The sequence below is a fragment of the Tachypleus tridentatus genome, chromosome 13, assembly GCF_004210375.1.
Source record: "Tachypleus tridentatus isolate NWPU-2018 chromosome 13, ASM421037v1, whole genome shotgun sequence".
Lineage (NCBI taxonomy): Eukaryota > Metazoa > Arthropoda > Merostomata > Xiphosura > Limulidae > Tachypleus > Tachypleus tridentatus.
Window position 1 is genome coordinate 229,177,753 of NC_134837.1, and position 17,990 is coordinate 229,195,742.

Consider the following 17,990-nt stretch of genomic DNA (forward strand, 5'->3'; position numbering starts at 1 on the left):
AACAGGGGATTATTCTATAAAATGGTGATTTATTTATTTCAAGAGATATCAAAGTATTTCAACTATCAATTTATGAATAAATGTTAATGCTTCATACGTATGAAAACAAAATACATTGTACTGCAGTAGTAATGACAGATTTCTTTATTCCTAAACACTATACTTTACCAACTACATGCATGGTGATATCTGGTTGTTGAGTGTTGTTCTCTCTCTCTGTGCTAAGAGCTTGGTTCTCAGGTATGATGCAAACAGCAGAAAAAAATCAAAACAAAAGTACAGTTGATGTTGTAGCTACCAGCCTAGAAATGAATGACTCCAGCAGATCCTCATCAAACAGAATTTCTAAAGACAGTTTTATTTATGCTGTTTGCTGTTATACTAACAACTACCAAAGCTGCTGATTCTACTCTAATTCTAAAAAAGAAATAATTTATTTCCTCTCTGTACTGTTTGTTAAATAGCAACGCGTGAGAGTATATTTCTGTACTCAAAAATTTATCTGGAAATTTTGAAACTCACAAAGAAAATTATAACATTATCCTTTAGCTGTTTTCTGTAGCTGTATACTTTTGAAGTTTTTATCAGTTGACTCCAAATTATACAAGTAAACTTGTTACACAGGTAAGTAACAACGTTTTAACTCTATACACAAAAAGTGCAAACTGCAATTTCACATTCTTATTCATTCTCATGGATTCTGGTGCTTTCACTGTCCCATAAGTTTTAAATACTGTGCTGTCAATTACTGACTTTCGACCATATTGGGGGCTGGAATACTAACTTCAAGGGGTAAGTTTTCAACTTGCTTACCCCCAAATGGTAGTACCTTCTTTCCTTATTTTCATTTTCTTATTTTTGTTTCAATTAATTTTTCTTGTTTACTTCCCACAACTTTTTGCAGGCAGTGAAGGGTATATAGATGAGGGATGTTGTGGACTAGAGCATCCACATCTAGCTCTATATTTCCTTCAATAAACCAATCAATGAAGGAAGTCCCTTTTTGTTCCTGAAATTCCTTAACAAGAAGAAACATTTTTGTTTTTAATAACTGGATTCACAACTCAGAATGATGTGAAAGATCAAATGTTGATAATGGAATGAAATTTTAGGAAACTGCCAAAAATGAATAATTTTCCTGTAATGCTTTATTGGAAAGAAGAATTCAGATGTATATATAACCATTCTGGAGATAGAGTGTTAATCATAATTGGTTTGATTTCAGTTCATACACACATCTTTGCATAACATTTGGACAAATCTTTTAGCTGCCTATCACACTAAGATAAAATGTTAACAACATTTAATAATTTAAATAACTCAAAATGCTTTATCAGAATGGGTTTTCTTTGATGCTCCAAAACCGAGCTATCCACTGCTCAGCCAGAAAATATACCTTAGTCCATTTAACAAAATAATGAATTTTCAACAGGATGTAGCAATTACAATGATCAGTTTTATTGTTGCTTGAGGGAATGATATTTAATACTATTTTACACATAGAAAGCATCAATGTAAATATTGTCTGTATTTTCTGAAACACATGAACTGAAATGAAGGAACAGATAAGTAAAAACTGTATTTATATAAACTTACATATATAGTTAAAGCATGAAATATGAACAGATGAAACAAGAATAAATAAGGGACATCATGGCCAATTTGACTCTTAAAAATCAGAAAAAAAATGTTTGAAAATTCCAAAACTGTTATCACTACTCACCTTCTATTTGTAGCTAAGCAAACAAAATTACAACTGTTTTTAGATTTTTGAATTTTTTATCTTCTTTAGTTTTCAATTCCTAATGTTTGAAGCTTTACCAATTATTCAATGTTCTTAGATTGTTGTCGCCCACTCTTGGATGTAAAATTTCAGATCAGGTTAAATGGGAGTGCATAATCATAAGTTCTCCTCAAAGTTGTGATACATTTTTTTAAATTAACCAGTAATTTGACATCCATAGACCAGCAAAATGTTTTGTGGTGATTTGATTTTGGAATATTTGTGGAATTTTCAAATCAATTTACTGAATCAAAATATGCAAATTTTGCAAGGTATTATACATTACAAGTATAATTTAAAGATGCAGTGTAATAATATAACGTAAAACATTTAAATGAAGTAATTAAGTGATTTCTATGTTCTATAGAATCAATGAATCCTACATTGAAATTAAAAACATGAATAGATGAAAGAACATGATAGCATTACCAAAGTTTGCATTTTATATATTTCAGAATACCATCTACTCCTATAAACACCCCACTAGCACAGCTCATTCTCAGAATACCATCTACTCCTATAAACACCCCACTAGCACAGCTCATTCTCAGAATACCATCTACTCCTATAAACACCCCACTAGCACAGCTCATTCTCAGAATACCATCTACTCCTATAAACACCCCACTAGCACAGCTCATTCTCAGAATACCATCTACTCCTATAAACACCCCACTAGCACAGCTCATTCTCAGAATACCAGGAGACTGTTCAAAGCCTGCTGGTGAGGTGTGATCTCAATCCACCAACAGTCATAATCCACACTTTACTAGCAACAAGCAAATTGTACATATATAAAAAGTATGTATCCAATTTCATGCAATTAGATTAAGCATAAATTTGAGAAAAACAGTAACGACATGATACATCCCTGATGGTCCTAATATGGTTAAATAATTGTGACATAATGGTTGTAGGAAAGCAGCAATGCCACATAAAAAACAATGTTGTCACAATGTTTGTGGGAGTCCACAAATTTATGTTGTTACCATATAAATTTCTAACACTGAGGATAGCAATATGTAATGTACAGCAATATTGTCATAACATGAAATTTTTAGCTGAGTAGTTACACTTCTCTTAAGAAGGACAAAGCTCAGAGGCATAGAAAATGGTGGAAAATCACAACCACTTTGGATACTCACTGGCAGCATCACTGTTGATTCTAGGAGGTTTAGCAAGTTCAGATCTGGGTAATGATTTGGTTCTTACTAATCAACTAGCACTGGGATTTTTCCTAAAATAAGATATCATTTTTAATATGACAAGTCTGTGATGTAGAGTCAGATAAAGTAGATAATTCATGGAGGAGTCCCTTCTAGCTCATTGGACTCAATACAGTGGTTGGTTGGCATTTAATGGCAAAAAGCAATTATGCACTATACCTCTTCTTCCTCAATCCACTTTGAACAAGAAAAGAAAGGGTTAGAGCCATCACAATTGATGCAATGAGGCTCCTAGTCACATAAATCAACCTTGTAGTCTTTGCCACAACAATGGACACAGCATAAAGAGCCATGACAAGAGGTCATAGAGTGACCAAATACTAACATCTGAAATACTGGAGAGGGTTATGGATATAGAGCTAAATCTTAAAATTTAAGTAACCAACCTTCACAGATGTAGGGGAATAGGTGAACATCAAAATGAGAAGTTGAGTAGTACTTCATCATCGCAAGTAGAGACAAGTTGTACGGTCAAAACTCATTGACTGCAGAGACTGGTGAGAATCTCTGCCTTGGGGATGTTAAGAAGATTTGATGGTTGGTTTGGTGTTTTATGGCACAAAACAACTAAGCTATCTGCATCAAACATCTGGTGGAAAGTAAAAATTAAAGTAAAATTTTAAAATTCATAAAAGGAAATTTATATCTAGTCTACAGTGGTAAGAGAAAAACTACAGCAATACAAGTTGTACAGGACTTCCTGTAGCATAACTGTAGTTATCATAACTCACCAGGATGACTAATGGATAAGTTCAATAACAGCCATTAGTCACCTCAAGTTGGCCTTTCCAGTCTCAGTTTTGAGTTGATGTTATGGCCATTTTCAGAAAAGTAAAGTAATACAAATTTTAAAAGACTTGTTTTTAGTTTAAACAACAGCATTAGTCACCTAAAGTTGGCCTTTCCAGTCCTGGTTTCAAGTTATTTGATGTCACAGCCATTTTTTAATTTCAAATTGAACTAAATATATTTTGATCCTTAAAAGTGAATCACATTAAAAAAGGTCTAATGCATAAATTAAAAAACTTAAATAGCATTAAAAAGATTAATGTATTTTTTTTTTAAATAAAAACATTTCTAAGGTGAACAGTGTCACCATCACCAATAACACTTTCTAACATCACAGATAAACCTTGGGACAGAACATGTTTAAAACAGAAAAATGTGGCTTATTGTAACCTGAGTGTTACACAGACACCACATTGGTGCATCAGTCCTGGATAACAGAAAACAATGAGTTAAGAAATTGCGACCAATGCATAGTCTAATTAGAACAACTTCCTCTTTCTGATCCTTACTCAAGCAAGACAGCCAAAGTCCAATAAAGGATTTTATTTGGAAAAGCTTGTTTTCACGTTGCTCACTCCAAGTCTGCTGCCAACTGGCACAAGGCCAAGCCTTGAATACAGGACCATAGTCCATGTATGGAACAGTCAGAGCAGTGATAGTGACAGAGTAAACAGATTTAGTTGTGGTGTTGGTGAGCTCGTTCCCATGAATACCAACGTGGCCTGATATCCAGAAAAACTAGATATAAGTAGATGTTAAAGACAAATGGACCAGTCAGTTTTAAATACTGGTGAGAACAGGGTGTGAACTAATATGAAGTGATTCCAGGACCAGCAGAGAACAAAGCAAGTCAGTATAACTAGTGCAATTTGAGTACTGCTTAGTCTTTATGTGATCCAGAGCAAGAGAAATGGCATACAGTTCAGCAGTAAACACAGAAGCTGTAGAGGGGATTCTGTGCGCAACCACCAAACCACCACAAACCAAGGCAGAGCCAACAGAGTCACCTGATTTTGAACCATCTGTACAAATAGGAATGAAAGGATGGTTTGAAAGATACTCAGCAAATAACAAACAATATTTCCAATTGGGAGTATCTGCTTTTCTCAGATGACTTAAAGATAGATTACATTTGGGGACTGTAAGAAGCAATATTATCCAAGGACAAACCCAATTTATCCAACTGTGCCTGGATATGAAGGCCAAAAGGAGCAATGGCAGATTGTCTGTTCGGAAAAAGTATGGCTCACTAAGGTAAAAACACAACCCCAGGTGGGATGTTCTGGTAAGGAATGAAGTTTTGAAGCATAAAGTAAAGACAGTTACAAATGGTGGAGGTGCAAAGAAGGTTCATGAGAATATGTGTAAAAGCTCTGAACTAGGGAAGTGCAGAAAGCCCCAGTGCAGCCCTAATAAATAACTAACAATGATCCTGAGTCTGATATGACCTCCTCTCAGGTGCAAGTTTCTGATTGGTTCAATATTAGTTCTGTTGGAACATGTATTGGTGTTGGTCTTTGCAAACCCTCGTATAATCATATCAAAGTATAAAATATGTAAAAAAAGAATTTATCTCAAATATTATACTGTAAAATATTAAAAACAAATATTGTGGAAGGAATAAAAGAAGAGCATGAAACATGCTTTAAGAGTGAAAAACTGTCTTCCTAGGCAAAAAAGAGTTGTGGTTCCAAAGATAGTAACAGCTCTTAAAATGATGAAAAGAATGAGCAATGTAATACAAAAGTAGCAAAGGAAGACCTAACAGCTTTCACAAAAGAAAATTATTTGGTCTAATATAAAGTTAAAAGCCATAAATGATAATGCTGAGACAGAAGCAGGTATATAAAGTAACAAATTGGTAGTTCAAAGTGTTATCTTGAAAACTAAAGAAATGGCATACAGACAAAATTTGTCAAGAATTAGAAAATGTTTAGAAACAATTATCACTCAATCAGTGATATAAGCAGGACTGGTTTTACAAATGTAATGTGAAAAACCAAACAAAATTAATAGATAAATATGTGTTTAATGAGTTAGAAGCTATTTCAGCAACTACAAAGAAAACATATACTGAACAGATTGCTTGATTAGAAAATAGATTAATTACTTTCACATAACAACAAATGAAATAATAATGCAAGTACTATGAGGGACTCAAACAGATACAACATAGAAACTATGTTAAATGTGAGTATTATTCAAAACTCACAAAATGCAAATAAAATATAAACAAAAACAGGTTAAATGTGTGGGTATATCACAAGCACCACATAAATGTATTATGAAAAAATTATAAATCAAGTGTGTTGGTCTAAATATTCCTGGAATGAAAAGCTTCAAACTATTGATCCAGCATAAACTTGAATTGTGTAATCAGTTTTTTCTCTTCCATTTTTCAGTGATCACTATGCATTTAAATAAAATTACAAGACCAAACCAGAAGATGATGCCTTTCGTGGCTCTCAGTTAAAGCTTTTGTAGAAGGGTGTACTTTTAGTTTCACTGTGTAATGATACTCAGTGAATTAGAGAGTATCTCTCCTTGAAACATTCACTCTGTATAAATGCCTATGAACCTCAGAGAGTTAACAAAGACAAGATACTTTTGAAAAGAATCCAACACTGATTAAACGATAAAGATTGTATTATTACACAGGTCTGAGCTTGCACAACATTCCACCATTTCTATATGACCTCATAATTCCTGTCCAAACACATACTTTATTCAAAGAGAAAACAATTATCCTTGAAAATTTTATAAACAGAAACTAATATTACCAGTTCTTGGAGGGAAAATTAATCTAGGCTATGAAAACATGAACTATGAAGATAAACATCATGAAGAACTTCAATCCAAACTCTTGATGAAATTTACTTTTCTCTTTCAATCTAAATCCACATGGCATCTTATAATTCAATGGTCATACTGAACTAATATATACATAACAAAAACAATACAAAATATAATTATGTCATTCAAACAAATATATATATAATACTATTAATGTGTTAGACATCTGAGTCATAAAATAAGTGAGTGACTTTATAATGCCATTACAATGTAATATTCCAATATTAAGACTGAAATTCAGCCTTGATTAAACTATTTACCTTTCAGAGAAAACAGGATAAAATGAATCACAAAAATATTCTTTAGAAAACTAACAACATATGAATGAAAAAAATTATTCAATATTATATTGTCTTTACATTTTACACAAATTCTTTTTTAGATCCTCTTAACATAACAGATGACACGAAGATTATTCTAAGTCACAATTTTAACATTTCAGTGAATAATATAAAAGAAATACATATAAAACTTGTTGAACTTAATCAATAAGCTGTTCACAGTCAACAATAACAAGAACTGTTTCTGGTAATATGTACAAACACAAAAGTTATGTTTTCCAGAAATTTGGTAAGTTAATTTCTTCAACTAAAAAACTGAATACTGTTTAACAAAAATAATACTACAAAAAACAGAATAACCAAATTAAATATATAAAGTTCATTTTACAATTAGAAAGACAAAAGGTTACATTGTGCAAACTAAAGAATGAGTGACATATGGTAGTCAAATATATTACGCTTATAACATGTACTACTTAGAACAATAAGTTATCAGTAATTTTTTCAAATTACTAAATTTGATCAAAAGTATTAAATTATTTAATGCAAAAAATATCATGAAATAATTATTAAAATGCTTTTCTAATATACTTTTAGGTAAAGTGTTTATATGTGTTTGTAAACACAGCTATACATAGGTTTTAATTAATTGGTACTGACCATCTAATTAAAACCAGCATCACTGCTTAAACTTTGTGAAAAGAGAAAATTTTTACCCTGATTGGTTGAAGAGCAAACATGGTGACACCAGCCCGATGAGGCATGGGGCACTGTAGTATGTCAAATCCTTCAATCTTGAAATAAATACCAATATTGAATGGTGATGATAATGCTTTTATGAAACTATAACTGTTGTAAAAACAGATACAATACTTTTGACAATGATAATGTAAGAAGAATATTTATGATAGTTTAAACATAACTGCTGCTGAAAACCATGAAATAGTCAACAAGATTTCTGCTACATTTTTTAACAATATCTCACATGTCCATGGAACTTGTATGAATGACCAATTTTATCACAGTATTTCATGTATCTTCAAAATTCTATACAATTTTAAACTGAAATGTTTACAGTCATATATTCTTACCTTCACAGAAATTCTTTTCTTTGTGGTCTTCCTATACAAGTCTTCAATGCTCTCCTCAACATAAGGTGATGTCTCATCTGTAGGAGCATCTTTTCTTTTGGCTAAAAATGCTCTCAAGTTAAAGCCATCTGTTTCATCTCTGCAAACAACAATCCATTTCATGTAATGAATTTTATTTATAAAATATGACTATCAATATTTCACTTATTTTTTAATTAATGAAACTGTTTATTTACTACATAAAAATAATTTATAAATGCAAAATTATGTGAATAAAATTTGATGTAATTAATTTTAATAACACTTAGAAAACAGTAGATTAAAACAGGTCATAAATTAAAATAAAAAATACAGTAACCTAATCCCCTTTCAAAACGTGATCCTCATAAAGATAATGGGTTAAGGGGATTTCTGAACTCATCAGGTTAAGAATACCATCAGCATCACAGCTTGGAGAATAGTAAAATTTTCTAATTGATCAACCATCAGACTCAGTCACCTTCAACTTGTCCAAAATTCTCACACCAGAGAAATCTTCCTATTCTCAGCTTGTTTTTTAATTATTTTTTGATACAGTAATTTAAGATAAAGTTGCTTTCTTTAAGAGTAAATACATGAAAATATAATTAATACCTTACTAAGGGTTTTCCCTTACTAATTTACACAAGACAACTCTACTAAGACTAAATAAACTAATTATTCAGAAAATTGTCTTTAGATTATATGTGATAGAACTATAAAAAATTTTTGCACAGTGTGATAAATAATATATATAATCAAGTTAAAACAATATTACTCTAATCCCAGGAAAACTAAGACAGTACAACATTTACTATTTGCAATTAACATTATGATGATACCAAATGAATTCTTTGCAATTAAAATTATTCATAATGTGGAACAAAGAAATATTAAAGTCCCAGTAATATTTAAAAATTTTCAATTAAAAACATTTTGGAATTTCTCTAGTTCCATCATCAGCATAACAAATTTAAAATAATGATTAATTTTATGAATATAAGAAAATTCATAAGCTAAAGTGAGAAGTTGTGTACACAGACAGAAGTTTAGAAATAACACATTAAAATTATTAATATGTTTAAATTTTAATATTGGCTTGCAGATACAAAGAAACACAGAAACATGATGAAAAATTAATATATCTATGAATTTAAAGCTTACTGTACTAAGCAGTATTTTCTATTTTTTATGTATGATATCTAGCAAAAGTTAGTCATAATTAATTAGTAGTCTTGTACTTGTAAATAGATTAATGGCTTCACAGTGTTACATTTTGTTAGATTTCTATTAGTTCATGTCCAGATATTTCTGACAAATATAGTTAAATGAGCAAGTTATAGAGCAAACTGACATTTTTTTTTAGCAAATAAAGAATAGTGAGTATTAACTTGCCATAATATTTTAATTAAAGCAACCTCACCCAAAGCAACATTGGTTACACTTGTAGCTTGTAATAAAGTAAACAACATATTAAGGCAAAATAGCACTATTATTTAGTTGAAACATTAAAAATGTAAAACATGCATTAATGTGGCTAGCTATATGGCAATATTTTGATCACTTAGAGCTGGAATAAACAAAACAGTAATAACTGGTAATTGGAAACACTGATTTTGATTAGTTACTTTTGCAAGTTATTATACTGAACAATTAAGCCAAACACATGAATTAATCATAAATGGGAAATAATTGCAACATTTAGTTAACTTGGATGGATGGAATATTGAAAACAGTAACAATCAGAAACACTAACTCTGATTAGTCGATTATTTGAAATGACTCTAATCAATATTTATAAGTGATCTATCATATTGATTAATTGAGTTAAACACCAAGTCTAATCAAGTTAATAAGGTTTAAGTATGGTGCAAGTGGTTATTAAAAGGAAGCCCACATCCCCAAAAGAGATAAAACTTCATGTGCAGAGGGAAAGGGTACGGTACATGACTGCCCATTCCATGGAAAACTATGCTTGACCAAAACAGAAATGAATAAGATGCTGCAAAATAGTACAAAAGGACTTTTCTAATTTGATAAGAAACTCCACCCAAGTAGCTTCTCAAAGAAGTAAGTGGGTGTGAATGATTGACTTGGCATGGGAAAAGGTGAGTACAAGTCAGTTATACAGGCAGTTGTGAAGATATGCAAAAAAACATACCACTCAACAAAACATACATGAAACTAAAGAAACCATATGGTATTGCCCAAAACTAGAAGACAAAAACCCTTGTAGATGAACCAAAGAAAAATAATAGGACAATAAGGAAAAAAACACTAAAGTCTGAGATAGGACCCCATGGGGAAGTGATGCATCTCCAGGTATAAACCTGGGACAAATCTATGATGAGACTCTGATCTCATCTTCAAAAACACAATGATGTTACTAAAATCATGGCTGAATGGACACTATCCACTTGATAGTTCCTTTGTGTAGTAGGTCTCAAACAGACTTGACAAGGAACAATTTCAAGGAGGAGACATGGGAGGTGGATAGAGAGAGAATAAAATGGAAGAAAGAAACCCTCATATAGAACCAGTAAAACCAACAGAACTGTTGTAAAGTGTAGCCAAAAAAACAACATAAACTAAACACACTTAAAGTACTCATTACTAAAGAACTAACAAAATGAAATGTAAAAATATGTAGTCTGTAAAAAAAACATAAAAATAACAATGCTGCAAAAATACGAAATTCAACCTAAACTATAAAAAAACAAATAACATCTAAAGTACAAAACTACTTAAAGGAACTGAAAAGATTAACAACCTTTAAATTTAACTTATAAGTTCACTCAAAGAATCTGTAACACAAGAACATGAAAATAAAACGTAGCTAGAAGAACATGGGAATAAAAAGGCACCCAGTTAATAATAAAGTTTGACTCAAATCTAATCTCCATTTAAATGAGACGAGTAGTAAGAAGAAAGATACTTAACAAATGAAATAACATTAACAGTGAAAAGAAAAACTAAAAAAAAAAAAACTGAAAAATCAAGCTCCAATCATAAGTTTGAACTAAAGAACCAAGATGGTAAAAGATATATAAAAACCTAACTTACCCAGCACAGAACAGAGAAGATATGAACTGCCTAAATTATTAAGTGCAAAAATTAGATCCATCCACATCAGCTCATACAAACTTACTACACATGGGTATACCTACAGGAAGTAAAAAATACATGTGGCTGAAAAACTTACCACAAATCTCTTAAAAAGGAAGGAGGGAGAGAACATTACCTTACCCAGCATGTGGAGGCATGATATCAGGTTAAAAGTGCTGTAGAAAGAATATTACCAGACAGTAGTTGTATCACCCTGCAAAAAAAATCATAACATAAAAAAAGGAAGAAAAAAATTGTCAGCTGAACATAAGACACAAACTCCCAGAAAACAAAAGCTTGTGCTTTCCCAGCAAACATTGCTCTCCCTAAGAACTGAGGACCAATGTAATAACCATTGTATAATCATGGCAGGAATTTCACCATCCACCATATTAAATCTCAAATTTATATGAACAAAGTAGAAGTTGGAAAAAGAAACACTTTAAAATTAACGAGTAGAAACAACAGAAATCAAACACAAGAAGTTGAAATTGATATAGGTTTGTGATCTAGCACAATAAAACGTTTTTAGTCACTGCAGAATGAGGTAAAATACATCTATATGTTAGAATGCCAACTGAGAAAGTGCAGACTGTGCTAGAATGGATACACTAGTACGGATGACACATTATGATTCATGAAGGGCAGTTCATGTTACAGAAATAAAAAAAATGAAAGGGTATACAAAAAAACTGGTGTGCTGTTGGAAATTGTAGCAATGCTTAGAGAACAACTAAAAGTTGAGATAGTTTTGGGTGAGAAGTAGTCGTATACTTTTGAAATTCAATGAATACTAACAATTAACTATTTTGTTAGAGTTGTAACAGTTATATAAAAATAACATGAAAAGCTAATAAAGTCTCTCATGAGGTTTTACATATTTATAATGATAAAATTATGTTATGTCAGACAGCTTACTTAATGGAAGTGACACATATATGCAATACTACACACAAACTAAAGATGAAAAAAATTATAGTGGATACCATCAAACACAAACTAGTTTTGATTAATGCTAATAATTTTTTCATATCCAAATTACCTGTCAGTGAAAAGTATGCCACTTTGTAGTTTGTGAAACAGATTTCCTAAATATTTTCAAATTACAATTTCTACTACTTACTGGTTAATAGTATTCATATACATCTGATGTGTATGTCTGTGTGTGTGTGTATGACATTAACAAACACTATTCAGAATACAGTGGAAACGCTATCAAGTATTTATGAATATGGATCATGTATGAGCATGCTAGATGCACAATAAAGCATCTGAGGCATTATTCTTTGTAAGCATCCACATCAATTAGAATTCCTTATTCACATAAAAATTATTTACAACCAAGATGTTTTACATGGTATTTCAATTCATGCAGATTTTATGTGAAATTAGTTCTGTTGAATAATAATCACCTACCCACTAATGTCAGCATATGTGTCATTGGGTGGTATATCCACCAGCATGCCAGTTATTCCTGGAGATATAGGTGTACTTCCTGGGAGTTTTCCTGATGCCTCTTCTAGTAGTATGTATTCACTTGTCTCTTCTAACTATAATTACAGGTACAATTATTAACAGTTAAACCAAAAATTATGACAACACACCAAAAATGTAAATGAAACTAAAAAAAGGTTTCAAAGACAACTGTAATACAGAAGGCCTTTTCAAACCATCAAAGTTACATGGGTTATCAATTATAGTAACCCATAGTTTTCTTAATATAGATTGCAGCAGCAAGCATGTTTTTTTTTTTGTTAAGCTATAAACAGCTCAAGTACACAGATTAACAGTAAATTCTAAATGTATAACTCTATTGTAGTGGCACCTCGTATCTTGTATGCTACACAATTTTTTTTATCAGAACTAGCATTACCAGTTTTATTAATCTAAATACTAGTTTTGTAAATTAGTGAAAATTATTACTAACTACCAAAAACACTGTCCATAGGGAGACTGTGTGTGCTTGTAATTACTAATTATAGTGATAATTTTCTAAAAAAAGATTTTTTTCCTGGGAAGTACTACACATGATAAGTGTTCAGACTGCACACTCTAAATCACGTGCAACTCACTGCATCAAAGTAATTCAATTTACAACGGTCAACATTTTCATAATTTTTTTTGATATAAAATATTGTGTTTTAATATTATAAAAGTGATACCATTTATTGACAAAATTATTTTTTTTTAAGAACTTCAGTTTCTCAGGGTTACATTTAAAAATTACATCAATAATGATAGAATCAAACCCTCATGTACAGTCCTATTAAAATTTGTGTTCTTGCTGTGAATGGATTACTTCTATTTAAAGTTGTGTTCTATTATGAAGAAATGGTTGTTGTACATACCACAGTTATTTTTGTAATTGTCTGACTCTTGAAAACGTGTTTATGGATTTTTGCTCGTGGTGCCATTCAATAGATGATGCAGGAGTTTTGCTGTTTTTTTCTGAGGTTTTACAATTTTGGACCTGAGAGGTCAGACCTTTGATTGATGTACTTAACCATACTCAAGGTCTCATAGATTAATCTACTCTTAAAACAATTTCAATATGAGCATTAGTTGGTAGAGATCCTGATGAGTAATAAAATCAAATTGGTTTATATGTACCCCATGCTTAGTATTGCTGGCACATAAAAATATAGATAAATAAAAGGAAAAAAAATCTCAGATAATTTACCATAATCCTGCCTAAAAAAAAATTAAGTACCATGGCTATTGAAAATTCCCTCTTGTTTTGTTTAGATTTATCACAGTCTTGAAGCAGACCCTTTGTATCAGTGTGAAGCATTTAAAAAAATATATTTTAACAATGTATCATTTACTAAAGAGCTATTTCCACTAATTCTTGGTTAATATGTACCAACAGAATATTGACAAACACTATTTAGAACACTGGTAATACTATCAAATATTCACTCAGGTAGATTATGAACTAGCTGGAGTATGAGTAGATGCTTCTTTCTGTATAATAAAGGAACCAAACAACCACAATTTCACTATTTTATGGAATATTATTTTTCAAAGTTATAGAACTAGAAAAATAAGAAATACATAATCCTGTTATTTTTTCTTTAACCATCTAACTAATATTTCAATGTGATTTGAATTCAATTTGTTTAAATTCTTACCTTTTCCAACACAGATATTGTAGACTCTGGACCAAGGAAATTCTTCAACAGTAGTGGCTTATTAATGTTTTCTGGTATTAAGTATCTATCTTCTTTTGGTTTGTTCAGAAAAGACTGAAAGAAATAATTACACATGAGCATACATCTTCCTTCAATAAACATGTTTAATCAATATACATTTTGCACTTAATTACATGAAATGTTTCAACTAAATTAAGGTATTTTGCATTAAAAAACAGCTATATACCTGAATTGTGCTCAGACATTTATCTTTCAAGAAACAGCATGTTACCTGAACCAAACTTGCACAGTACATGAATGTTAAAGATCTGTGTATTTAGAAAGAAAAATTTACTCGATTCTTGAAAGATTCATTAATGTCTTTGCAGTTATAAACACTTTATATGAGTCAATCTTTAAAAATTATATTAAATGTCTATGTATGTGAAAAATACAGTTCACATAAGCCTAATTTCCTTATTTAGAAGTTCCAGTCATCTTAACAACTGATTAATACTACAATGTATTTGATACAGTATCCCACACCAAAGGTGATTTATTTAGATTCTTAAGAGAGAAATATATCTTAACTCACATTAAGCACTTCTTTCACAACATTAATGGCATTTGGAGTGATATTCAGATTCAAATTATCTGAAGAATTAATGACAATATACGTAGCTAAAGAGGAACCTGGAGTGAAATCTTGGTAGTTGTCCACTTCGTCTAAATTAAGAAATTTAAAGGTATAATCACATTAGTTGCATGCTTTACACACTAGCTACACTTTTGTTATTGTAAGGCATTGCTTTGAATATATCTTCAAACTAAGTAACATATCAAAATAATGATGATTATCCTCAGTAAAAACATTGTGTAAACTTCAAACAGGTGTCATAAAATGCAAGTACAAACACATTATGACTGATTTGTGTATACCATCTAATCTGTTTTAATTTTTCAATTAAGATACAATCAGCAAAAGTTAAGCATTATACTGCCATAACCTAAAACCTTTTCTATATATAGCAAGTACAAATTATAAATGATTAAAAACTCCAAGTTCAAAGCTCCTTAAAAGAAAAGTTAGAATCATAGAAAATTTTACTATTTCAGTATTAACATACTGATGCTACTACTAATCTCACCTGCACCTCTACCAGGATCTAGGAACACTGGTTCATCATCTAAAGGTGATGCATCGGCAGTCTCTGTGTCTCCAGAATCTGATTTTGTTTCTCCATCTCCAAGTTCTTCTGAATCACTTGGACCTTCATCACTACTCTCACCAGAGAAAAGTTGGCCAAATGCTGATGTTATCCTTTCAAGCAAACCTTCTTCATTCTCAGAGTCTGAGTCTGGTGCATATCCAACCAGGTTACCCAAGTCTTAAAAGCAATTTGATTAGGTAGTATAATGCCACAAAAAATGTATACTAAATTTTGAGTACTGTATCAGTTTTCTAAATCATATATTAATTAAAACTTCAGTCATACAAGCTTGAAAGTCTAACAGCAACTTGCTTTTACACTATACTCAAACTTGCATGTCCACAAATAGACATTCTGAAAAGGTTAGGCTTATTTATAACACTATATAACAAAATTTTTACTTTTTCTTGTTCCTGGGCAGAAAGTGTTATTTCCCAATTACTTATGCCTAAAGTAAATGGAAAAGACACATATTTCTCTTCAAACTTTGCTTTTGTGACCTGGGAGCATATGACGAAAACATGATGGGAGACTATATTTGGGGGTTGATACGTGAAAGTGATTTACATTACAGTTGCAAATCTTGAAAAACTACTCACTTCTAAACATTTTTGTATAATAATATAAATACATGTAAATATTAATTCATATGTTGTTTTATCCAGACATTATGTAAATGAAAATGTGCAAATTTGTCTGTTTCTACATAGAAAATATGTTAATTTCTAAATTTCATTATCCAGGTCACAGAAGCAAAGTTTGAGGGAATAATGACCAATTTTTGTACTTTTACAACATAAGAATTAAGAAATAACACATATTATTCAGGAACAAAATTTGTGTTACATTGCATAATCTAGACAAATACTGAATATATGTAACAACAATTTCTTTTAAAATGGCCAATTTAATATTACAACAAAACATACAAAGTAAAAAAAAACTATACATATAAAGCCAAATGAAAAGCCTTTTTAATGATTCAAGGTTCTTTCAAAGTTCTATAACTTACTAGTTTTGCCTCATATGTAAATACAAAAGCTAAATGTTTTTCTGATAATCAGGCCACAATAAAGACTAAAGATGTACATTTGCCTGATGACTAAATTAAATTTAGTAACACAGATGTGAGCAAAAGAAGAAAACACATGAATTTGTAAAACAGATATATGTACATTTATCTGATGATCAACTTGATGTAAAAAACACAAATACACCCATCTAAAAGTCAAATTACATGGAAGAAAAAGCTTCATTTATCTCACAGCCTGCTAAAAGTTAAAAATGCAGATGTATATTTGTAAGACAAGTAAATCAAAATGAAGAATACAGAAAGGTTACACTGAAGAACAAAGATATACATTTGTCTAAATGGAAAATCAATGTTTCAAATTTTTTGTGCAAAGCTGCACTAAAGACTATATATGCATATAGCTATTTCAAATTTTGAGCTGAGAGATTAGAAAGATGGTAGTGAGTCAACAGCACTCACTGTTAACTCATGGCTTACTCTAATCTGTCAGAATATTGGAATTTGACTGTCACTCTTATTGTGTAACTGTAGACAAAGTGCAGGTTACATTTCTGTGGTTACAAGGCATGAATCATGAATCCCTGGATTCACAGTCCATGCACAATACCTACTATGCAATAACTGAATCCACATGTTAAAATAAAGGCAATAAAGTACTTTTCCTTCAAGCACAAACTGAAAAACACAGATATGTTTGTTTGTTTACAATTTCATGCAAAACTACTTGAGGGCTATCTGCACTAACTGTCCCTAATTTAGCAGTGCAAGATGAGAGGGAAGGCATCTAGTCATCACCATCCACTGCCAACTCTTGGGCTACTCTTTTACCAATAAATAGAGGGATTGACCATCACATTATAATACCCCCACGGCTGAAAGGATGAGCATGCTTGGTGTGATGGGGATTCGAACCTACAACCCTCAGATTACGAGTCAAGTGCCTTAACCACCTGGCTATGTTGGGCCAACACAGATATGCATTTGACTTGAAAGCCAATTAAAATGAAGAATACAAACATACATTTGTATGAAGAATGTACACTGACTGAGAGATTCAAGTAAACGATACACATACACACTTGTCTAACAGTAGCATTAAAGTAAAGAATATAAATGTATAACTATTTGACAGTTAGTCTAAGTTGAAAACTACCAAAGTATATTTGTCTGAAGACTATTTAAAATTAAGAATACTGATGTACATTTACAGTACTTTACAATACTGGTAAAATTTGCATATTAGCAATTATGATTGAAGGATATGAATAAATATTTCCTCGTCACACATGTTAATAACTGAAGACAAATGTGTGTTTGTCTGATAGTTAGATTAGAATTGAAACCAAAAGATATCCATAAGACTGGCAGTAAGTTTAAAGTGAAGAAAGAGTGCATTTATTTGGCAATAATATTAAAGTGAAAATACCAAATTGACATCTATCTGGCAGCCAGGTTTAATAAAAGATTGT

General features: G+C 31.1%; 1 protein-coding gene across 1 annotated transcript in view; it reads right to left on the reverse strand.

Moving 5' to 3' along the window:
• LOC143240474 (intermembrane lipid transfer protein VPS13A-like) overlaps positions 1 to 17,990 on the reverse strand; it is a 289,867-nt gene that overhangs the window by 62,828 nt on the left and 209,049 nt on the right. Inside the window, 6 exon segments of the mRNA XM_076482942.1 lie at positions 7,649 to 7,726; positions 8,024 to 8,162; positions 12,563 to 12,696; positions 14,278 to 14,391; positions 14,873 to 15,003; positions 15,426 to 15,665. Of these exon segments, the coding sequence (XP_076339057.1) occupies positions 7,649 to 7,726; positions 8,024 to 8,162; positions 12,563 to 12,696; positions 14,278 to 14,391; positions 14,873 to 15,003; positions 15,426 to 15,665 (836 nt within the window).